This window comes from Pelodiscus sinensis, chromosome 19 (assembly GCF_052426305.1).
Source record: "Pelodiscus sinensis isolate ZL-2025 chromosome 19, ASM5242630v1, whole genome shotgun sequence".
NCBI classification, from domain to species: Eukaryota; Metazoa; Chordata; order Testudines; family Trionychidae; genus Pelodiscus; species Pelodiscus sinensis.
Window position 1 is genome coordinate 1272426 of NC_143070.1, and position 22757 is coordinate 1295182.

The following is a 22757-nucleotide window of genomic DNA, read 5'->3' on the forward strand; positions in this document are numbered from 1 at the left end:
CTGGCTCCGGGGGGGCGGGGAATGGGGCAGGCCGGGCTGGCTCGGGGGGGCGGGGAATGGGGCAGGCCGGGCTGGCTCCGGGGGGCGGGGAATGGGGCAGGCCGGGCTGGCTCCGGGGGGCGGGGAATGGGGCAGGCCGGGCTGGCTCCGGGGGGCGGGGAATGGGGCAGGCCGGGCTGGCTCCGGGGGGGGGGGGAATGGGGCAGGGCCAGGCTGGCTCGGGGGGGGGCAGGGAGTGAGACACAGACGCGGTGACGATTCGAACCGGTTCCTCGTGCCGCGTGGTGCCCCGGTGCTCGGAGCTGCACGCCCGGGGCCGGTCAGGGGCGCCTCCCCACAGCCGCCTCTTGCCTGCTGCCCCCGGCCCCTTCCTGCCCCGGCCAGTGGGCCCAGGGGGCGTGTGACGGGCGCGTCGGGGAGCCCCCCGACCCTGCACCCCCGGAGCAGCCACATGGGAATCCAGCAGCGAGTAGCACAGGGGGGTTTATTGCTTCTCAGAGATACAGCCCAGCCCGGGTTGTGTGGGCATCGGAGTGAGGGGCCGGCAGCCTCAGCCCCCTTGGGGTGGGGCACACAGGGCCCCGAGCCCCCAGCACTCGACTTAGTCTGTACACCCCCCCACCTCCCCCCCCCACACACACACCCTGGCAACCAGCAAAGGCCAAACCATTGTGGACCCAAGGTCACAAGAGTGGACGCCCCCCCACGACGTCACAGGGCGCAGCAGAGTTGGGGGGCAGAAATGAGCTGGCAGCCAGTGGGGCCCGGCTCTCGCTGTCCAGGCGACGTCTCCCAGGTCCCGAGTCCGGGACAGGACCTGCCTCCGGGCGGATGATCCGGCCTGTGGGAAACGGGAAAGAGAGAGAGTTGGGGGGGGGGGGGGACCTGCTGATGCTGGTACAGGACTTAGCAGGGGGAAAGGTGGGTTCCCCCAGACACCCCCCCCCCCGTGGGGAGTGGGAGGGGCTGCAGGGGGGGGGAGAGCAGACCCTGCAGTACCTGGCATGGCCACATGGTGGCGCAACTGCTCTGCCAGAAACCCAGGCGGGGGGGGGGGGGGCAGAGAGCTGTGATAGACTCTGATGGGGGGCAGGTTGGGGGGCTGTGATGGGGGTGAAGTGAGAGGGCAGGTTGGGGGGCTGTGATGGGGGTGAAGTGAGAGGGCAGGTTGGGGGGCTGTGATGGGGGTGAAGTGAGAGGGCAGGTTGGGGGGCTGTGATGGGGGTGGAGTGAGAGGGCAGGTTGGGGGGCTGTGATGGGGGTGGAGTGAGAGGGCAGGGTGCGGGGCTGTGATCAGGGTGGGGATGGGGGAGGCTGTGGTCAGGGTGAGGGTGGGGGACTGATGGGGAGGGGTGGGGGCACTGATGGGGTGGGGGTGCTGTGATGGGGGGCTGTGACGTAGTGGGGGTACTTGCTGGGCTGTGGTGACCCCTGCTGTCTGGAGCAAGACCCAGCAGGGAAAACCTCACTAGGCCAAGCTAATGCCAAACTTGTTGAACCAGTGGCCAGACACCCCCCATGGAGAGGAACAAAGGAAGGTGGATGCTGCCCTGGCTGGGGGGCAGGGCTGGAAGTTGGTTAGTTGGTTGGTGGCTGTCTGTGAGGATGGATGAGACAGCCTAGGGAGAGGAGCTGGAGTTTAGGGGCCCAGTCTCCCCCCAACTCAAGGGGGCCTGAGGCATCCTAGCCCAGCTCTGTGACCAGACTACATCTGTGCTATGCTGTATCCTGGAGAGGCAATAAACTTCCTCTATTCCACCGGCTGGTGCAGTCTGTTTGTGCCATTTCGGGGTGCAGGAGACGGGGGACCCCCAACGCGCCGTCACACTGGTGTCAGAAGTGGGATGCACTGCACCCCATGGATGGAGCGTCCAGCGGCGAGCGACAAGGCGCAGTAGAAGCAAGAGCCCTGGAGCCAGGCGTGCTGGAGACAGAGCGAAGCGGTTCCTGGGAATCGTGGGGCGCTGCAGCACTAGACTGGTGAGTCTGCACCAAGGGGACCAGCGGGCAGATGGCCTACGCCCGACTTTTGAAGGCAGAGCTGGTGGGGCTGTGCAGAGAGAGGGGCTTGCCTGTGCAGAAAGCAACCAAGGCCCAGCTGATTGCCCAGCTGAAAGAGAATGACCAGCCACAGGGCCAGGATCTTGTCCCCAGGGGAAGCAGCCAGACCCCCCCTGAGAGTGTGTCAGGCTCAGAGAGGGGGAGGAGCGCTGGAACCCACCGCAGAGATGAGACAGCGTCTCCCGGGAGGCCTGCAAGTAATAGCCCATCTAGGGCAGGAGCTAGCCCAACGGAGCTGCGGCGGCTGGAGATCAGCTGCGGATCAAGGAATTGGAAGTAGAGGACCGAGAGAGGGAGCGCCAAGATCGAGAGAGGCAGCGGCAGCATGAGCTGGCCATGGCAGAGCGGAGAACCGGCGGGGCACTGGCTGCGCCAAGTGCGGATGGGCCCCAAGGTCCCAGGACTGCCAGATGCTTTGAGAGGCTCGTGGTGGCCCAATTAAAGGACATGGCCGACACAGACGGGTTCCTCAGCTCCTTTGAGAGGGCCTGTGGACTGCAACGGGTCCCCCCAGGTGACTGGCTGCAGGAGCTCGTCCCCGCACTGAACCAGGAGGCGGCCGGAGTGCTCAGTCAGCTGGAGGACCTACAGCCAGGGGATTACAACCGAGTCAAGGAGGCCCTGCTGCACAAGTTCGGGCTGACCCCCGAGATGTACAGGAAGAAGTTCCGGGGGGTACAGAAAGGGCCACGGGAGACCTATGTGGATCTGGCCTCCTGCCTGGCGCAATACTGCCGCAAGTGGGTGTCTGGAGTCGGAGCCCAGACCGCAGAGGAGCTGCTCAGGCTGGTCATGATGGAGCAGTTCTATGAAGCGTGCCCACCCAAACTGAGGCTGTGGCTCAAGGACCGGAGACCAGAGAACCCCCAGGAGGCCGGGAGACTGGCGGACGAGTTCACGGAGAGCCGGTCCGGGTGTGAACGGGAGTCCCGGAGAGAGAGGGAACCGCGCAGAGACCGGATCTTGGCTGAGCGACGGAGGGAGTCAACTACGGGGCGAGACCAAGGAACAGGTCGTCTGCGCCCCAGAGAACCAGCCAGGGCCTGGACAGAGACAGCCCAAAGCCTAACTTGCCATCGCTGTGGGCAAAAAGGCCACAAGAGGGCTCAGTGCACCAGGTCCCAGGACCGGGGACTTTCCAGGGTTAACTGGCTGGGGCGGGAGGAAGGGCAGGCTGCCCCAGAGGCAGGGGCTGGCAGGCAAACCTCAGCTCAGAGAGAGGGGAAGGATGCTCAGTGCACCTCCCCTGGGAGGTCTGATTCTCAGGAGGCGGATTTCTCCGTGTACCGGGTGGGGGCAGGACGGCCCCTGCCCAGCAAGTACCCCCACTACGTCACAGGGGCGTGGGGGGGTTCACTGCACTTACCGGACCCACGGGATCAGCTGCCTTCGGGCACCTCTTCCTCTGGGGGAGAGAAGGGGGGTTAGCGGGAGCCGAGTGAAGGGGGATGTGGGGGAGGGGGTCCCCCAGCCGAGTGAAGGGGGATGTGGGGGAGGGGTCCCCCAGCCGAGTGAAGGAGGATGTGGGGGAGGGGTCCCCCAGCCGAGTGAAGGGGGATGTGGGGGAGGGGGTCCCCCCCAGCTGAGAGCAGGGGCTGCGGGGGGGGGGTCTCTCTCACCTGCAAGGAGGACCAGCTCGGCCCGGCCCGGCCACCAGCGTGCTGCGGGGACACAAGGGGGGGTGAGCTGTGCCCGTTCTCAGCCCCCTCCCCTGCCCCCCAGCCCTCCCCCACCCCTGCATCTTACCTCGAGTCATCCACAGCAGCAGCACCCCGGCCAGGCCACCCAGCACCCCCAGCGTCACCCCGGCCACGGTCCCGGGGGAGACGCCCCCTAAGCGCAGCACCCTGGGGACTGGGAGAGGCAAGGGGAGACCAGTTAGCCACTGGGGGTATCTGGGGGTCCAAGCAATGGAGGGGGGTGGGGAGCACAGGGCGAGGGGAGTCCCGTGGGGGGGGACTGGGCAGTGCAGGGGGCTCGGCGGGCGCTGCAGGAGGCAGGGGCTCAGTGGGAGGGTGGCCGGGTGGGGATTGGTGGGGGGGCTGCCAGGGTCTGGACAGGGTGGAGGTTCAGTGGGGGGCTCCGTGGGGGGCTGGGCACGGTGGGGGTTCATGGGGGATGCGAGGGACAGAGTGGGGGCTCCGTGGGGGGCTGGGCATGGTGGGGGTTCGTGGGGGGTTGCGAAGGACAGAGTGGGGGCTCCGTGGGGGGCTGGGCAGGGCGGGGGGTTCAGTGGGGGCTCCGTGGGGGCTGGACAGGGTGGGGGTTTGTGGGGGATTGCGAGGGACAGAGTGGGGGTTCCCTGGGGGGCCGGGCAGGGTGGGGTGTTCGGTGGGGGGCTCCGTGGGGGGCCTGGCAGGGCGGGGAGTTCGCTGGGGGGCTCCGTGGGGGGCCGGGCAGGGCGGGGAGTTCGCTGGGGGGCTCCGTGGGGGGCCTGGCAGGGCGGGGAGTTCGCTGGGGGGCTCCGTGGGGGGCCTGGCAGGGCGGGGAGTTCGCTGGGGGGCTCCGTGGGGGGCCTGGCAGGGCGGGGAGTTCGCTGGGGGGCTCCGTGGGGGGCCTGGCAGGGCGGGGAGTTCGCTGGGGGGCTCCATGGGGGGCCGGGCAGGGTGGGGAGTTCGCTGGGGGTTCCCTGGGGGGCCGGGCAGGGCAGGGAGTTTGGTGGGGGGCTCCGTGGGGGGGCCGGGCAGGGTGGGGAGTTCGCTGGGGGTTCCCTGGGGGGCCGGGCAGGGCGGGGAGTTCGCTGGGGGGCTCCGTGGGGGGCCGGGCAGGGCGGGGAGTTCGCTGGGGGGCTGCGGGGGCTCAGCTGGGCGGGGGACACTCACCCGGTTCCCTCTCCAGCGGCGCCTCCAGGTCCCCGTGCTGCGCCCGGCACCGCACCCCCCCGGCCTGGCCCTCGGGCAGCCGCAGGTGGCTGTGGCGCTGGTAGGTCCCGTCTCCGCTGGGCAGCCCCGGGCCCTGCTCGGCCCCCGGCAGCTCCGCGCCCCCCCGCAGCCAGGTCACCTCCACGTCCCGCGAGGGGAACCCCCAGGCCTGGCACCCGAGCGTCAGCCAGCCCTCCTGCCCGGGGGTGGGGCGGGACCAGGCCTGCAGCTGGGGGGCGGCTGGGAGAGAGCGAGGCAGTGAGACCTCAGCCCCACATCTGGGGGTCACTTCGGATGTGGGGTCACCCTGCCCCTTTCCTCAGGGTCACCCCAGCCCCACATCTGGGGTCACCCTGCCCCTTTCTTTGGGGGTCACCCCAGCCCCACATCTGGGGTCACCCTGCCCCTTTCTTTGGGGGTCACCCCAGCCCCACATCTGGGGTCACCCTGCCCCTTTCCTTGGGGTCACCCCAGCCCCACATCTGGGGATCACCCGAGTCCTTTCCGTGGGCGTCGCCCTGTCACACAGTCGGGGGTGGCCCCAGACTCCCCAGGGTCACTGCAGCCCCTCTCTTTGGGCCCCCCGGTACCTGAGGCGCGGGCCCAGGTGCGCCGGTTTTGCAGGAACCGGTCCAGCCACTCGGCGCAGGCGTCCCGCAGGTAGCACTGCAGCTGCTCCCCGAACTCGGCCTGGGCGTCCCAGTGGCGCCCCGTGGCCTCGGCCCAGGCCACAGCGGCCAGCCAGCGCCGGCTGCCCGAGTTGAACACCACGAAGTCCTCCCCGTCGTAGCCGAACTGGTACCAGCTGTGCACAATGCCCCCCGGCTCCACCGCGCAGCCCAGCGCCCACTGCAGCGTGTGCAGGCCTGGGGGGGACAGCCGTCAGCGGGGGCGGGGCCAGGGGGGACAGCCGTCAGCGGGGGCGGGGCCAGGGGGGACAGCCGTCAGCGGGGGCGGGGCCAGGGCCAGGGGTGGAGCCAGCCGTCAGCGGGGGCGGGGCCAGGGGCGGGGCCAGCCGTCAGCGGGGGCGGGGCCGGGGGCGGAGCCTGTGGTCAGTGGGGGGCACAGCCGGGCGTGGAGCCAGCCGTCAGCGGGGGCGGGGCCGGGGGCGGAGCCTGTGGTCAGTGGGGGGCACAGCAGGGCGTGGAGCCAGCCGCCAGTGGGGGGCACAGCAGGAGGCGGAGTCAGGTGTCAGTGGCGGGCAAGGCCAAAGGGCAAGCTGTCAGGTAGTACCAAAGGGGGAGCCATGGGGCGAGATGTGGGGCAGGGATACGTGGGGTCAGAGAGGTGGGGCGGGAATTGGGGGATATGTGGGATGCTGGGGGGATGTGGAGACCCAGCTGGGAGCTCTGGGGGGCCATGAAGGGGGGCTCCAGTGGGGACATGGGGAAAGTGGGGCTGGGGGTCTTCAGGGGCCAGAGGAGTTTCCAGGGAGATCGGGGTGGGGGGCTCCGTGGCAGCTGGGGGTTCTCAGGGCACTGTGGGGCCAGGGCCAGGGCCAGGAGCTCCGTGCCGGCCAGGGGGCTCTGTGCTGGCCACGGGGTTGCAGGCTGGGGAGGTGGGGGGCTCCGTGCCGGGGAGGATGGGGGGCTCTGTGCTGGCCATGGGGTTGCAGGCCGGGGGGCTCTGTGCTGGCAATGGGGTTGCAGGCTGGGGGAGCAGGGGGGCTCCGTGCCGGGGGGCGGGGGGCTCCGCGCTGGCAATGGGGTTGTGGGGGGCTCCACGCTGGCAATGGGGTTGCAGGCTGGGGGAGCAGGGGGGCTCCGTGCCGGGGGCAGGGGGCTCTGTGCTGGCAATGGGGTTGCAGGCCGGGGGGCGGGGGCTCCGCGCTGGCAGTGGGGTTGCGGGGGGCTCCGTGCCGGGGGGCGGGGGCTTCGCGCTGGCAGTGGGGTTGCGGGGGGCTCCGTGCCGGGGGGGCGGGGGCTTCGCGCTGGCAGTGGGGTTGCGGGGGGCTCCGTGCCGGGGGGGCGGGGGCTTCGCGCTGGCAGTGGGGTTGCGGGGGGCTCCGTGCCGGGGGGCTCCGCGCTGGCAGTGGGTTGCGGGGGGCTCACCCTGCGTCTGGTTGGTCCTGCGTTTGAGGGTCTCCACGCTGCGGCGGAACCAGGCCTCCTTGGCGGCCCGCGACACCCCCCCCCGGAGCCAGTACTCGGGCTCCAGCCCCGCCCCCACCCAGGGCTGGGCGGGCACCTTGGCGCGGGTGGCCGGGTCGTAGCCGTCGATGGGCGTCCCGTCCAGCAGCCCCCAGGCCCCGAACGCCAGCAGCCCCGAGGCGTCGTAGGTGCCCACGTAGTGATAGGCCAGCCTGTGGGACTGGGCGGGGCCTGCAACACACAGCAGGGGGTGAGGGGAGGGGCTCCCGAAGCTCCTCCCACTCGGGCACAGGCCCCTCCCACCCTGCCCTTTAGCACCGGCGCCCCCTGCTGCCCTGCCTGCTCCCTGCAGCAGGCCCCCTGGGCTTGCCCTGCCTACCAGAACAGAGCCCCCCCTCCCTGCCCCCTAGTGCTCCTCTGGGGCCATGGGGCAGCCCTGCCTGCCAGGGGAGAGCCCCCCCGCCCCTCTCCCTGCCCCCTAGTGCTCCTCTGGGGCCATGGGGAAGCCTCCCCCGCCCCACTCCCTGCCCCCTAGTGCTCCTCTGGGGCCATGGGGCAGCCTCCCCCGCCCCACTCCCTGCCCCCTAGTGCTCCTCTGGGGCCATGGGGCAGCCCCCCCACCCCACTCCCTGCCCCCTAGTGCTCCTCTGGGGCCATGGGGCAGCCTCCCCCGCCCCACTCCCTGCTCCCTAGTGCTCCTCTGGGGCCATGGGGCAGCCCCCCCACCCCACTCCCTGCTCCCTAGTGCTCCTCTGGGGCCATGGGGCAGCCTCCCCCGCCCCACTCCCTGCCCCCTAGTGCTCCTCTGGGGCCATGGGGCAGCCTCCCCCGCCCCTCTCCCTGCCCCCTAGTGCTCCTCTGGGGCCATGGGGCAGCCCTGCCTGCCAGGGGAGAGCCCCCCCGCCCCTCTCCCTGCCCCCTAGTGCTCCTCTGGGGCCATGGGGCAGCCTCCCCCGCCCCACTCCCTGCCCCCTAGTGCTCCTCTGGGGCCATGGGGCAGCCCCCCCACCCCACTCCCTGCCCCCTAGTGCTCCTCTGGGGCCATGGGGCAGCCCCCCCACCCCACTCCCTGCTCCCTAGTGCTCCTTTGGGGCCATGGGGCAGCCTCCCCCGCCCCACTCCCTGCTCCCTAGTGCTCCTCTGGGGCCATGGGGCAGCCCCCCCACCCCACTCCCTGCTCCCTAGTGCTCCTTTGGGGCCATGGGGCAGCCTCCCCCGCCCCACTCCCTGCCCCCTAGTGCTCCTCTGGGGCCATGGGGCAGCCCTGCTTGCCAGGGGAGAGCCCCCCCCCCCGCTGCCCTTACCTCGCTCCCTGCCCCCTAGGGCCATGGGGCAGCCCTGCTTGCCAGGGGAGAGCCCCCCCGCCCCACTCCCTGCCCCCTAGAGCCGCCTTGGGGCCATGGGGCAGCCCTGCCTGCCAGGGGAGACCCCCCCCCGCTGCCCTTACCCCACTCCCTGCCCCCTAGGGCCATGGGGCAGCCCTGCCTGCCGGGTCCCATCCCTCCTCCTGCCCCAGACAGCCCCCGCCCCGCCCCGCCGCAGGACGCACCTGGCGTGGCCAGGCAGAGCGGGGCCCCCAGCGCCAGGCAGAGCAGCAGCAGGTGCGTCCGGCCCCCCATCGCGCCGCAGCCGGGACCCAGGAGTGTGGGGCCGCGGTGGGGTCGGGCCCCGCTGCACCCGGAACGGGCCGTCGAGAGCGAAAATGAAAGTGGAGCCGGCGGGGAGGGGCCTGGGCGGGCGCAGAGGTAACCTCTGCCCGGCCGGGGGGCAGCGCGGGGGGGTGCTGGGGGGCCGCGCTGTGGGGCACGGGGGTCACTCCGCGGCGGGATGAGCGCAGGCCCGCAGCGGGCGATGGGTCCCTGATGTGGGGCGGGGAAACGGGGAGGGGGGGTGCTGGGATGGCCACCGCCCCGCAGTCACCCCGCGGGCGTGCCTCAGTTTCCCTGAGCGCTGCCCCAACAGCGAGGTCGGGGGTGGGGATTTCGGGGGGGTCGGCCTCACCCCCCCCCCCCAGTGCACAGCGGCCCGATGCTTCTGTCAGCGGAGCCTGGGGGGGTGTGAGCAGGTGGGACCTTTTGCTGGACGGCTCTGGGAGGGGAGTGGGGGCTAGTGGTTAGAGCAGGGGGGCTGGGAGACAGGATTCCTGGAGTCTCCCTGGCTCAGGGAGGGCAGTGGGGGCTAGTGGTTAGAGGGAGGAGCGGGGGGGGGGGGCTGAGTGCCAGGGTGCCTGGGTCCATCCCGGCTCTGGGAGGGCAGCGGGGGCCAGTGGTTAGAGGGAGGAGCGGGGGGCTGAGCGCCAGGGTGCCTGGGTCCATCCTGGCTCTGGGAGGGCAGCGGGGGCCAGTGGTTAGAGGGAGGAGCGGGGGGCTGAGCGCCAGAGTGCCTGGGTCCATCCTGGCTCTGGGAGGGCAGCGGGGGCCAGTGGTTAGAGGGAGGAGCGGGGGGCTGAGCGCCAGGGTGCCTGGGTCCATCCCGGCTCTGGGAGGGCAGCGGGGGCCAGTGGTTAGAGGGGGGGTTCTGTGAGCAGGGTGCCTGGGTCCATCCTGGCTCTGGGAGGGCAGTGGGGGCCAGTGGTTAGAGGGGGGCTCTGGAGCAGGGTGCCTGGGTCCATCCCGGCTCTAGGAGGGCAGTGGGGGCCAGTGGTTAGAGCGAGGAGCGGGGGGCTGAGCGCCAGGGTGCCTGGGTCCATCCCGGCTCTGGGAGGGCAGCGGGGGCCAGTGGTTAGAGGGAGGAGCGGGGGGCTGAGCGCCAGGGTGCCTGGGTCCATCCCGGCTCTGGGAGGGCACCGGGGGCCAGTGGTTAGAGGGAGGAGCGGGGGGGGCTGAGCGCCAGGGTGCCTGGGTCCATCCCGGCTCTGGGAGGGCAGCGGGGGCCAGTGGTTAGAGGGAGGAGCGGGGGGCTGAGCGCCAGGGTGCCTGGGTCCATCCCGGCTCTAGGAGGGCAGTGGGGGCCAGTGGTTAGAGGGGGGGCTCTGGAGCAGGGTGCCTGGGTCCATCCCGGCTCTGGGAGGGCAGTGGGGGCCAGTGGTTAGAGGGGGGGCTCTGGAGCAGGGTGCCTGGGTCCATCCCGGCTCTGGGAGGGCAGTGGGGGCCAGTGGTTAGAGGGGGGGCTCTGGAGCAGGGTGCCTGGGTCCATCCCGGCTCTAGGAGGGCAGTGGGGGCCAGTGGTTAGAGGGGGGGCTCTGGAGCAGGGTGCCTGGGTCCATCCCGGCTCTAGGAGGGCAGCGGGGGCCAGTGGTTAGAGGGGGGGGTTCTGTGAGCAGGGTGCCTGGGTCCATCCCGGCTCTAGGAGGGCAGCGGGGGCCAGTGGTTAGAGGGAGGAGCGGGGGGCTGAGCGCCAGGGTGCCTGGGTCCATCCCGGCTCTGGGAGGGCAGCGGGGGCCAGTGGTTAGAGGGGGGGCTCTGGAGCAGGGTGCCTGGGTCCATCCCGGCTCTGGGAGGGCAGCGGGGGCCAGTGGTTAGAGGGAGGAGCGGGGGCTGAGCGCCAGGGTGCCTGGTCCATCCCGGCTCTGGGAGGGCAGTGGGGGCCAGTGGTTAGAGGGGGGGCTCTGGAGCAGGGTGCCTGGGTCCATCCCGGCTCTGGTTGGGCAGCGGGGGCCAGTGGTTAGAGGGGGGGCTCTGGAGCAGGGTGCCTGGGTCCATCCCGGCTCTGGTTGGGCAGCGGGGGCCAGTGGTTAGAGGGGGGCTCTGGAGCAGGGTGCCTGGGTCCATCCCGGCTCTGGGAGGGCAGTGGGGGCCAGTGGTTAGAGGGGGGGCTCTGGAGCAGGGTGCCTGGGTCCATCCCGGCTCTAGGAGGGCAGTGGGGGCCACTGGTTAGAGGGAGGAGCGGGGGGCTGAGCGCCAGGGTGCCTGGGTCCATCCCGGCTCTGGGAGGGCAGCGGGGGCCAGTGGTTAGAGGGGGGGCTCTGGAGCAGGGTGCCTGGGTCCATCCCGGCTCTAGGAGGGCAGTGGGGGCCAGTGGTTAGAGGGGGGCTCTGGAGCAGGGTGCCTGGGTCCATCCCGGCTCTAGGAGGGCAGTGGGGGCCAGTGGTTAGAGGGGGGCTCTGGAGCAGGGTGCCTGGGTCCATCCCGGCTCTGGGAGGGCAGCGGGGGCCAGTGGTTAGAGGGGGGGCTCTGGAGCAGGGTGCCTGGGTCCATCCCGGCTCTAGGAGGGCAGTGGGGGCCAGTGGTTAGAGGGGGGGCTCTGGAGCAGGGTGCCTGGGTCCATCCCGGCTCTAGGAGGGCAGCGGGGGCCAGTGGTTAGAGGGGGGGCTCTGGAGCAGGGTGCCTGGGTCCATCCCGGCTCTAGGAGGGCAGTGGGGGCCAGTGGTTAGAGGGGGGGCTCTGGAGCAGGGTGCCTGGGTCCATCCCGGCTCTGGGAGGGCAGTGGGGGCCAGTGGTTAGAGGGAGGAGCGGGGGCTGAGCGCCAGGGTGCCTGGTCCATCCCGGCTCTGGGAGGGCAGTGGGGGCCAGTGGTTGGAGGGGGGGCTCTGGAGCAGGGTGCCTGGGTCCATCCCGGCTCTAGGAGGGCAGTGGGGGCCAGTGGTTAGAGGGGGGGCTCTGGAGCAGGGTGCCTGGGTCCATCCCGGCTCTGGGAGGGCAGCGGGGGCCAGTAGTTAGAGGGGGGCTCTGGAGCAGGGTGCCTGGGTCCATCCCGGCTCTAGGAGGGCAGCGGGGGCCAGTGGTTAGAGGGGGGCTCTGGAGCAGGGTGCCTGGGTCCATCCCGGCTCTAGGAGGGCAGTGGGGGCCAGTGGTTAGAGGGGGGCTCTGGAGCAGGGTGCCTGGGTCCATCCCGGCTCTGGGAGGGCAGCGGGGTCCAGTGGTTAGAGGGAGGAGCGGGGGCTGAGCGCCAGGGTGCCTGGGTCCATCCCGGCTCTGGGAGGGCAGTGGGGGCCAGTGGTTAGAGGGGGGGTTCTGTGAGCAGGGTGCCTGGGTCCATCCCGGCTCTGGGAGGGCAGTGGGGGCCAGTGGTTAGAGGGGGGGCTCTGGAGCAGGGTGCCTGGGTCCATCCCGGCTCTAGGAGGGCAGTGGGGGCCAGTGGTTAGAGGGGGGGCTCTGGAGCAGGGTGCCTGGGTCCATCCCGGCTCTAGGAGGGCAGCGGGGGCCAGTGGTTAGAGGGGGGGCTCTGGAGCAGGGTGCCTGGGTCCATCCCGGCTCTGGGAGGGCAGCGGGGGCCAGTGGTTAGAGGGGGGGCTCTGGAGCAGGGTGCCTGGGTCCATCCCGGCTCTGGGAGGGCAGCGGGGGCCAGTGGTTAGAGGTGGGGCTGAGCGCCAGGGTGCCTGGGTCCATCCCGGCTCTAGGAGGGCAGCGGGGGCCAGTGGTTAGAGGGGGGGCTCTGGAGCAGGGTGCCTGGGTCCATCCCGGCTCTGGGAGGGCAGCGGGGGCCAGTGGTTAGAGGGGGGGCTCTGGAGCAGGGTGCCTGGGTCCATCCCGGCTCTAGGAGGGCAGTGGGGGCCAGTGGTTAGAGGGGGGCTCTGGAGCAGGGTGCCTGGGTCCATCCCGGCTCTAGGAGGGCAGTGGGGGCCAGTGGTTAGAGGGGGGGTTCTGGAGCAGGGTGCCTGGGTCCATCCCGGCTCTGGGAGGGCAGTGGGGGCCAGTGGTTAGAGGGGGGCTCTGGAGCAGGGTGCCTGGGTCCATCCCGGCTCTAGGAGGGCAGTGGGGGCCAGTGGTTAGAGGGGGGGCTCTGGAGCAGGGTGCCTGGGTCCATCCCGGCTCTAGGAGGGCAGTGGGGGCCAGTGGTTAGAGGGGGGGCTCTGGAGCAGGGTGCCTGGGTCCATCCCGGCTCTAGGAGGGCAGTGGGGGCCAGTGGTTAGAGGGGGGGCTCTGGAGCAGGGTGCCTGGGTCCATCCCGGCTCTAGGAGGGCAGCGGGGGCCAGTGGTTAGAGGGGGGGCTCTGGAGCAGGGTGCCTGGGTCCATCCCGGCTCTAGGAGGGCAGCGGGGGCCAGTGGTTAGAGGGGGGGCTCTGGAGCAGGGTGCCTGGGTCCATCCCGGCTCTAGGAGGGCAGTGGGGGCCAGTGGTTAGAGGGGGGCTCTGGAGCAGGGTGCCTGGGTCCATCCCGGCTCTGGGAGGGCAGTGGGGGCCAGTGGTTAGAGGGGGGGCTCTGGAGCAGGGTGCCTGGGTCCATCCCGGCTCTGGGAGGGCAGTGGGGGCCAGTGGTTAGAGGGGGGGCTCTGGAGCAGGGTGCCTGGGTCCATCCCGGCTCTAGGAGGGCAGTGGGGGCCAGTGGTTAGAGGGGGGGCTCTGGAGCAGGGTGCCTGGGTCCATCCCGGCTCTGGGAGGGCAGCGGGGGCCAGTGGTTAGAGGGGGGGCTCTGGAGCAGGGTGCCTGGGTCCATCCCGGCTCTAGGAGGGCAGTGGGGGCCAGTGGTTAGAGGGGGGGCTCTGGAGCAGGGTGCCTGGGTCCATCCCGGCTCTAGGAGGGCAGTGGGGGCCAGTGGTTAGAGGGGGGGCTCTGGAGCAGGGTGCCTGGGTCCATCCCGGCTCTAGGAGGGCAGTGGGGGCCAGTGGTTAGAGGGGGGCTCTGGAGCAGGGTGCCTGGGTCCATCCCGGCTCTAGGAGGGCAGTGGGGGCCAGTGGTTAGAGGGGGGCTCTGGAGCAGGGTGCCTGGGTCCATCCCGGCTCTAGGAGGGCAGCGGGGGCCAGTGGTTAGAGGGGGGGCTCTGGAGCAGGGTGCCTGGGTCCATCCCGGCTCTGGGAGGGCAGCGGGGGCCAGTGGTTAGAGGGGGGCTCTGGAGCAGGGTGCCTGGGTCCATCCCGGCTCTAGGAGGGCAGTGGGGGCCAGTGGTTAGAGGGGGGCTCTGGAGCAGGGTGCCTGGGTCCATCCCGGCTCTGGGAGGGCAGTGGGGGCCAGTGGTTAGAGGGGGGCTCTGGAGCAGGGTGCCTGGGTCCATCCCGGCTCTGGGAGGGCAGCGGGGGCCAGTGGTTAGAGGGGGGCTCTGGAGCAGGGTGCTGGCTGGGGGCCGCCGGCCCAGCACGAGCTTTCTGGCTGCTTCACACGACTCCCCGCGCCCCTGGCAGGGGAGAAGCAAACCCGCCGGGACGCAGCGGGGGCCCCCCAGCGCGGCCCCCCCGGCCTCACACCTGCTGCCCCCGGCCCCCCCGGCCCCCCGGCCCTCGCTGACTCACGCGCGGCTCCGAGAACCGCGGCAAAGCACCGGCCCGGCCAGGGACACGCAACGCCCGGGAGCCACCCCAGGGCCCTGCTCCCGGCAGGCCGGGCTCCCAGCCCCTGCTCTAACCACTAGCCCCCACGGCCCTGCCGAGTGGGGGAGGACGCGACGACCTGCCCCCCGCCCCCCAGGGACGGGCCCCGGCGCCCGGGCTGGGGCTGGCGCCAGGCGAATTCCTCCGACTCGTGTGGCGAGAGAAACAACAACAGGGAGGGCGGGACCGTGGGGCGCGGGCCAAGCGTGAGTCACGTTCCCCGCAGGCCCCCGGCCGGCCCGGTACAGCCCGTGCTCCCAGGCTCCCCGGGGGCGCGGGACAGGCCCGGCCGAGGGGCCGCTGGGGGGCCTCGATTCTACCCAGCAGCCCGGGCAGGGGCCTGGTGCCCCCAGGGGATCCCGGCTCCCACCCGCCCTGGGGCAGGCCTGGCTGGGGGGCTGGGAATGGGGCAGGGGACAGGGTGGGGTCTGTCCGTCCGTCTGTCCTCCCTCCGCCCCGCCTGGCCTGGCGCCCCCCGTCTGTCCGTCCGTCTGTCCTCCCTGCGCCCCGCCTGGCCTGGCGCCCCCCGTCTGTCCGTCCGTCTGTCCTCCCTCCGCCCCGCCTGGCCTGGCGCCCCCCGTCTGTCCGTCCGTCTGTCCTCCCTCCGGCCCGCCTGGCCTGGCTCCCCCCGTCTGTCCGTCCGTCCGTCTGTCCTCCCTGCGCCCCGCCTGGCCTGGCGCCCCCCGTCTGTCCGTCCGTCCGTCTGTCCTCCCTCCGCCCTGCCTGGCCTGGCGCCCTCCGTCTGTCCGTCCGTCTGTCCTCCCTCCGCCCTGCCTGGCCTGGCGCCCCCCGTCTGTCCGTCCGTCTGTCCTCCCTGCGACCCGCCTGGCCTGGCGCCCCCCCGTCTGTCCGTCCGTCTGTCCTCCCTGCGACCCGCCTGGCCTGGCGCCCCCCGTCTGTCCGTCCGTCTGTCCTCCGTCCGCCCTGCCTGGCCTGGCGCCCCCCGTCTGTCCGTCCGTCTGTCCTCCCTGCGCCCAGCCTGGCCTGGCGCCCCCGTCTGTCTGTCCGTCTGTCCTCCCTGCGCCCCGCCTGGCCTGGCGCCCCCCGTCTGTCCGTCCGTCTGTCCTCCCTGCGCCCCGCCTGGCCTGGCGCCCCCCGTCTGTCCGTCCGTCTGTCCTCCCTCCGACCTGCCTGGCCTGGCGCCCTCCGTCTGTCCGTCCGTCTGTCCTCCCTGCGACCCGCCTGGCCTGGCGCCCCCCGTCTGTCCGTCCGTCTGTCCGTCCGTCTGTCCTCCCTGCGCCCGCCTGGCCTGGCGCCCCCCGTCTGTCCGTCCGTCTGTCCTCCCTCCGACCTGCCTGGCCTGGCGCCCCCCGTCTGTCCGTCCGTCTGTCCTCCCTGCGACCAGCCTGGCCTGGCGCCCCCGTCTGTCCGTCCGTCTGTCCTCCCTCCGCCCCGCCTGGCCTGGCGCCCCCGTCTGTCCGTCCGTCTGTCCTCCCTGCGACCAGCCTGGCCTGGCGCCCCCCGTCTGTCCGTCCGTCTGTCCTCCCTCCGCCCCGCCTGGCCTGGCGCCCCCGTCTGTCCGTCCGTCTGTCCTCCCTCCGCCCCGCCTGGCCTGGCGCCCCCCGTCTGTCCGTCCGTCTGTCCTCCCTCCGCCCCGCCTGGCCTGGCGCCCCCCGTCTGTCCGTCCGTCTGTCCTCCCTCCGACCTGCCTGGCCTGGCGCCCCCCGTCTGTCCGTCCGTCTGTCCTCCCTGCGACCAGCCTGGCCTGGCGCCCCCCGTCTGTCCGTCCGTCTGTCCTCCCTCCGCCCCGCCTGGCCTGGCGCCCCCCGTCTGTCCGTCCGTCTGTCCTCCCTGCGACCAGCCTGGCCTGGCGCCCCCCGTCTGTCCGTCCGTCTGTCCTCCCTCCGCCCTGCCTGGCCTGGCGCCCTCCGTCTGTCCGTCCGTCTGTCCTCCCTGCGCCCAGCCTGGCCTGGCGCCCCCGTCTGTCCGTCCGTCTGTCCTCCCTCCGCCCCGCCTGGCCTGGCGCCCCCCGTCTGTCCGTCCGTCTGTCCTCCCTCCGCCCCGCCTGGCCTGGCGCCCCCCGTCTGTCCGTCCGTCTGTCCTCCCTCCGCCCCGCCTGGCCTAGCGCCCCCCGTCTGTCCGTCCGTCTGTCCTCCCTCTGCCCCGCCTGGCCTGGCGCCCCCCGTCTGTCCGTCCGTCTGTCCTCCCTCCGCCCCGCCTGGCCTGGCGCCCCCCGTCTGTCCATCCGTCTGTCCTCCCTCCGCCCCGCCTGGCCTGGCGCCCCCCGTCTGTCCATCCGTCTGTCCTCCCTCCGCCCCGCCTGGCCTGGCGCCCCCCGTCTGTCCGTCCGTCTGTCCTCCCTCCGCCCCGCCTGGCCTGGCGCCCCCCGTCTGTCCGTCCGTCTGTCCTCCCTCCGCCCCGCCTGGCCTGGCTCCCCCCGTCTGTCCGTCCGTCTGTCCTCCCTCCGCCCCACCTGGCCTGGCTCCTCCCGTCTGTCTGTCCATTGGTACTTCCTCCGCCCCGCCTGGCCTGGCTCCTCCTGTCTGTCCATCCGTCTGTCCTCCCTCCACCCTGCTTGGCCTGGCTCCTCCCGTCTGTCCGTCCGTCCGTCCTCCCTCCGCCCCGCCTGGCCTAGCTCCCCCCGTCTGTCCTTCCGTCTGTCCTCCCTCCAACCCTGCCTGGCCTGGCTCCCCCCGTCTGTCCGTCTGTCCTCCCTCCACCCTGCCTGGCCTGGCTCCCCCCGTCTGTCCGTCTGTCCTCCGTCCCACCCGCCTGGCCTGGCGCCCCTCGTCTGTCCGTCTTTCCGTCTGTCTGTCCTCCCTCCCACCCGCCTGGCCTGGCGCCCCTCGTCTGTCCGTCTTTCCGTCTGTCTGTCCTCCCTCCGCCCAGCCTGGCCTGGATCCCCCCGTCTGTCCGTCCTTCCCTCTGTCTGTCCTTCCTCTGACATGCCTGGCCTGGCTCCTCCATCTGTCTGTCCTTCCATCTGTCTGGCTTTCCTCCAATCTGTCTGGGTGGGTTCCATCCATCTGTCTGTCCATCTGTCCTTCCTTCAACCCGCCTGGCCTGGCTCTGTCCGTCTGTACTTCCATCCATCTATCCGTCCTCACTTCCTCTGTCCTGCCTGGCCTGGCTTCCTTCCGTATGTCCTTCCATCTGGCTGGCTGTCTCTCCTTCCTCCATCCCCTGTGTGGCCTGGCTTCCTTCATCTGGCCTTCCATCCGTCCCTCTGTCTGTCCAGCTGTGCTGCTTCCATCCCCCACTTACCCATGGTTTCCTTCTGTGGCATAGTGGGGGGCTGTCTGCTCCGTACCCGGGTCCCCCTGCGCTGGGCTGTGTGTGTGCCGTGGGGGGGGCTGTCTGCTCCGTACGGGGCCCCCCTGCGCTGGGCTATGTGTGTGCCGTGGGGGGGGCTGTCTGCTCCGTACGGGGCCCCCCTGCGCTGGGCTGTGTGTGTGCCCTGGGGGGGGCTGCCTGCTCCGTACGGGGCCCCCCTGCGCTGGGCTGTGTGTGTGCCGTGGGGGGGGCTGTCTGCTCCGTACGGGGCCCCCCTGCGCTGGGCTGTGTGTGTGCCGTGGGGGGGGCTGTCTGCTCCGTACGGGGCCCCCCTGCGCTGGGCTGTGTGTGCCGTGGGGGGGCTGTCTGCTCCGTACCCGGGTCCCCCTGCGCTGGGCTGTGTGTGCCGTGGGGGGGCTGTCTGCTCCGTACCCGGGTCCCCCTGCGCTGGGCTGTGTGTGTGCCGTGGGGGGGCTGTCTGCTCCGTACCGGGGTCCCCCTGCGCTGGGCTGTGTGTGCCGTGGGGGGGGGCTGTCTGCTCCGTACCGGGGTCCCCCTGCGCTGGGCTGTGTGTGCCGTGGGGGGGGCTGTCTGCTCCGTACCCGGGTCCCCCTGCGCTGGGCTGTGTGTGTGCCGTGGGGGGGGCTGTCTGCTCCGTACCCGGGTCCCCCTGCGCTGGGCTGTGTGTGTGCCGTGGGGGGGCTGTCTGCTCCGTACTGGGGTCCCCCTGCGCTGTGCTGTGTGTGCCGTGGGGGGGGGCTGTCTGCTCCGTACCGGGCCCCCCTGCGCTGGGCTGTGTGTGTGCCATGGGGGGGGGCTGTCTGCTCCATACCCGGGTCCCCCTGCGCTGGGCTGTGTGTGCGCCGTGGGGGGGGCTGTCTGCTCTGTACCCGGGCCCCCCTGCGCTGGGCTGTGTGTGTGCCATGGGGGGGGGGCTGTCTGCTCCGTACCGAGGCCCCCCTGCGCTGGGCTGTGTGTGTGCCGTGGGGGGGGCTGTCTGCTCCGTACGGGGTCCCCCTGCGCTGGGCTGTGTGTGCGCCGTGGGGGGGGCTGTCTGCTCTGTACGGGGCCCCCCTGCGCTGGGCTGTGTGTGTGCCGTGGGGGGGGGGCTGTCTGCTCTGTACCCGGGTCCCCCTGCGCTGGACTGTGTGTGCCGTGGGGGGGGCTGTCTGCTCTGTACCCGGGTCCCCCTGCGCTGGGCTGTGTGTGTGCCGTGGGGGGGCTGTCTGCTCCGTACGGGGCCCCCCTGCGCTGGGCTGTGTGTGTGCCGTGGGGGGGGCTGTCTGCTCCGTACGGGGCCCCCCTGCGCTGGGCTGTGTGTGCCGTGGGGGGGCTGTCTGCTCCGTACCCGGGTCCCCCTGCGCTGGGCTGTGTGTGTGCCGTGGGGGGGCTGTCTGCTCCGTACCGGGTCCCCCTGCGCTGGGCTGTGTGTGCCGTGGGGGGGCTGTCTGCTCCGTACGGGGTCCCCCTGCGCTGGGCTGTGTGTGCCGTGGGGGGGGCTGTCTGCTCCGTACCCGGGTCCCCCTGCGCTGGGCTGTGTGTGTGCCGTGGGGGGGCTGTCTGCTCCGTACCGGGCCCCCCTGCGCTGGGCTGTGTGTGCCGTGGGGGGGCTGTCTGCTCCGTACCCGGGTCCCCCTGCGCTGGGCTGTGTGTGTGCCGTGGGGGGGGGCTGTCTGCTCCGTACCGGGTCCCCCTGCGCTGGGCTGTGTGTGCCGTGGGGGGGGGCTGTCTGCTCCGTACCGGGTCCCCCTGCGCTGGGCTGTGTGTGCCGTGGGGGGGCTGTCTGCTCCGTACCGGGTCCCCCTGCACTGGGCTGTGTGTGCGCCGTGGGGGGGGCTGTCTGCTCCGTACCCAGGCCTCCCTGCGCTGGGCTGTGTGTGTGCCGTGGGGGGGGGGCTGTCTGCTCTGTACCCGGGTCCCCCTGCGCTGGGCTGTGTGTGTGCCATGGGGGGGGGCTGTCTGCTCCGTACCCGGGTCCCCCTGCGCTGGGCTGTGTGTGCCGTGGGGGGGGCTGTCTGCTCTGTACCCGGGTCCCCCTGCGCTGGGCTGTGTGTGTGCCATGGGGGGGGCTGTCTGCTCCGTACCCGGGTCCCCCTGCGCTGGGCTGTGTGTGCCGTGGGGGGGGCTGTCTGCTCTGTACCCGGGTCCCCCTGCGCTGGGCTGTGTGTGTGCCGTGGGGGGGGGCTGTCTGCTCCGTACCCGGGTCCCCCTGCGCTGGGCTGTGTGTGCCGTGGGGGGGGCTGTCTGCTCTGTACCCGGGTCCCCCTGCGCTGGGCTGTGTGTGCCGTGGGGGGGCTGTCTGCTCCGTACGGGGCCCCCCTGCGCTGGGCTGTGTGTGTGCCCTGGGGGGGGCTGTCTGCTCCGTACCGGGTCCCCCTGCACTGGGCTGTGTGGTCCCCACTGACTCCCCACATGCTGATGCAGTGTCAGTCCCTTGTGGGTTGGGGTGCTCGGGCGGTGACTGACCCCTACTGGCCTCGGCCTGCGAGCACGGCCCCACGGGGGGCTGCCTAGGGCACTAGACAGAGACCCAACCGGGCAGGGGGGGACAGCGAGTGTCGGGGGAGGGGCAGGCTGGAGGGCCAGGCTGAGGTTGCTGGGGGTGAGGGGTGATGGGCTCTCACCCAAGGGGTCTGAACCACCCTGGCCCTGAATGGTGCAATCGCCCCACGTCTGTGCTGGGCCGTGTCCTGGAGGGGCCGTACAGCCCCTGTTCTACCGCTGCTACAGGGGTGCAGGATCCGGGGACCCCGACTGCGTCGTCACACCTTCCACCTGTCCGTCTGTCCCTCCTCCATCCCCCGCCTGGCCTGGCTTCCTTCAGCTGTCCTGCCTCCTGCCACCACCTGGCCTGGCTTCCCTCCGTCTGTCCTTCCACCAGTCTGTCTGTCCGTCTGTCCTTCCTCCATCCCCCACCTGGCCTGGCTTCCCTCCGTCTGTCCTTCCACCAGTCTGTCTGTCCGTCTGTCCTTCCTCCATCCCCCACCTGGCCTGGCTTCCCTCCGTCTGTCCTTCCACCTGTCTGTCTGTCCATCTGTCCTCCTCCATCCCCCACCTGGCCTGGCTTCCCTCCGTCTGTCCTTCCACCTGTCTGTCTGTCCGTCTGTCCTTCCTCCATCCCCCACCTGGCCTGGCTTCCCTCTGTCTGTCCTTCCACCTGTCTGTCTGTCCATCTGTCCTTCTCCATCCCCCACCTGGCCTGGCTTCCCTCTGTCTGTCCTTCCACCTGTCTGTCTGTCCATCTGTCCTCCTCCATCCCCCACCTGGCCTGGCTTCCCTCTGTCTGTCCTTCCACCTGTCTGTCTGTCCATCTGTCCTTCCTCCATCCCCCACCTGGCCTGGCTTCCCTCCGTCTGTCCTTCCACCTGTCTGTCTGTCCATCTGTCCTTCCTCCATCCCCCACCTGGCCTGGCTTCCCTCCGTCTGTCCTTCCACCAGTCTGTCTGTCCATCTGTCCTCCTCCATCCCCCACCTGACCTGGCTTCCCTCTGTCTGTCCTTCCACCTGTCTGTCTGTCCATCTGTCCTCCTCCATCCCCCACCTGGCCTGGCTTCCCTCCGTCTGTCCTTCCACCTGTCTGTCTGTCCATCTGTCCTTCCTCCATCCCCCACCTGGCCTGGCTTCCCTCTGTCTGTCCTTCCACCTGTCTGTCTGTCCATCTGTCCTCCTCCATCCCCCACCTGGCCTGGCTTCCCTCCGTCTGTCCTTCCACCTGTCTGTCTGTCCGTCTGTCCTTCCTCCATCCCCCACCTGGCCTGGCTTCCCTCCGTCTGTCCTTCCACCAGTCTGTCTGTCCGTCTGTCCATCCTCCATCCCCCACCTGGCCTGGCTTCCCTCCGTCTGTCCTTCCACCAGTCTGTCTGTCCGTCTGTCCATCCTCCATCCCCCACCTGGCCTGGCTTCCCTCCGTCTGTCCTTCCACTTGTCGGTCTGTCCGTCTGTCCTCCTCCATCCCCCACCTGGCCTGGCTTCCTTCCTTCCTCCGTCCATCCCCCCTTCCTCCATCCGTCCTTCCCCGTCCCCTGCCTGGCCTGGCTTCCTTCCTTCCTCCGTCCATCCCCCTTCCTCCATCCGTCCTTCCCCGTCCCCTGCCTGGCCTGGCTTCCTTCCTTCCTCCGTCCATCCCCCTTCCCCCATCCGTCCTTCCCCGTCCCCTGCCTGGCCTGGCTTCCTTCCTTCCTCCGTCCATCCCCCTTCCCCCATCCGTCCTTCCCCGTCCCCTGCCTGGCCTGGCTTCCTTCCTTCCTCCGTCCATCCCCCTTCCCCCATCCGTCCTTCCCCGTCCCCTGCCTGGCCTGGCTTCCTTCCTTCCTCCGTCCATCCCCCTTCCTCCATCCGTCCTTCCCCGTCCCCTGCCTGGCCTGGCTTCCTTCCTTCCTCCGTCCATCCCCCCTTCCTCCATCCGTCCTTCCCCGTCCCCTGCCTGGCCTGGCTTCCCGCGTGCTTCCTCCCTTGGCTCTTCCCTTTGTTTTCTCCTGTTTCCATCCCCGGGGGGTTGACCTCACCTTCTCGCGGGCAATGACTAAACCAGACCGGCCTCGCACGCAGCCCCCCCCGGGAAAAGCCAGTGGAAACTCTGAGTCCCCCCAGCACCCCGGGCCAGGAGCCGGCGGCGCCTCGGCCCAGAGCTACTGTGGCTCCCGCTGCCAGGGCCCGCGCCAGCCGGATCAGGGCCAGCGCCTGGGCGGGGCGCACGCTCACCAGTCTGTTTGTGTCCTCGCTCCCCGGCATCAGCGCCTCCCCCCACAGGGCCAGGGTGCCAGGCATGGGGGGGGCAGGGGTGAGGGGCACCGGCAGGGCTGGAGGGGAGGGGCTGTGGGGCGGGAGTGAGGGGCACCGGCAGGCCTGGAGGGGAGGGGCTGCGGGGCGGGAGTGAGGGGCACAGGCAGGGCTGGGGGGCAGGGGCTGTGGAGTGAGGGGTGTGATAAGGCTGGGGGGCTGTGGCTGTGGGGCAGGAGAGAGGGGTGCGGCAGGATGGGGGGCTCAGGGGCTGTGGGGCGGGCGTGAGGGGCACAGGCAGGGCTGGGGGGCAGGGGCTGTGGAGTGAAGGGTGTGAAAAGGCTGGGGGGCTGTGGCTGTGGCTGTGGGGCAGGAGAGAGGGGTGCGGCAGGATGGGGGGCTCAGGGGCTGTGGGGCGGGCGTGAGGGGCCCCACAGGGCAGGGGGCGGGGCTCCGTGGGGAACCCCAGCCTGGGGGCCCCCTCTCTCCTTTGCACGTGGCCGGGCCCCGAGCCCCCCGCCGGCCGGTTGCCTCATCGCTGTGCTATGGCATCTGGATGCTGCAACATCTGTCGCCGGGATGCGGCTGTTTGGTTGCTCGGGCGACCGCCGGCGGACGGTAAACAAGCGCC

The 22757-nt window shown here is 71.5% G+C and overlaps 1 protein-coding gene across 1 annotated transcript; it reads right to left on the bottom strand.

The window, feature by feature from the left end:
• Window positions 1–465: 465 nt before the first annotated feature.
• LOC142823576 (class I histocompatibility antigen, F10 alpha chain-like) lies at window positions 466–22127 on the bottom strand. Its single transcript, XM_089771582.1, has 9 exons — window positions 22109–22127; window positions 8562–8683; window positions 6974–7243; window positions 5513–5788; window positions 4884–5162; window positions 3808–3915; window positions 3681–3722; window positions 3428–3466; window positions 466–841 (listed from the first exon to the last, which is right to left on the bottom strand). Exons 2-8 carry the CDS (start codon window positions 8629–8631, stop codon window positions 3441–3443), a joined length of 1071 nt encoding a protein of 356 aa, XP_089627708.1. The 5' UTR covers window positions 8632–8683; window positions 22109–22127; the 3' UTR covers window positions 466–841; window positions 3428–3440.
• Window positions 22128–22757: the final 630 nt, after the last annotated feature.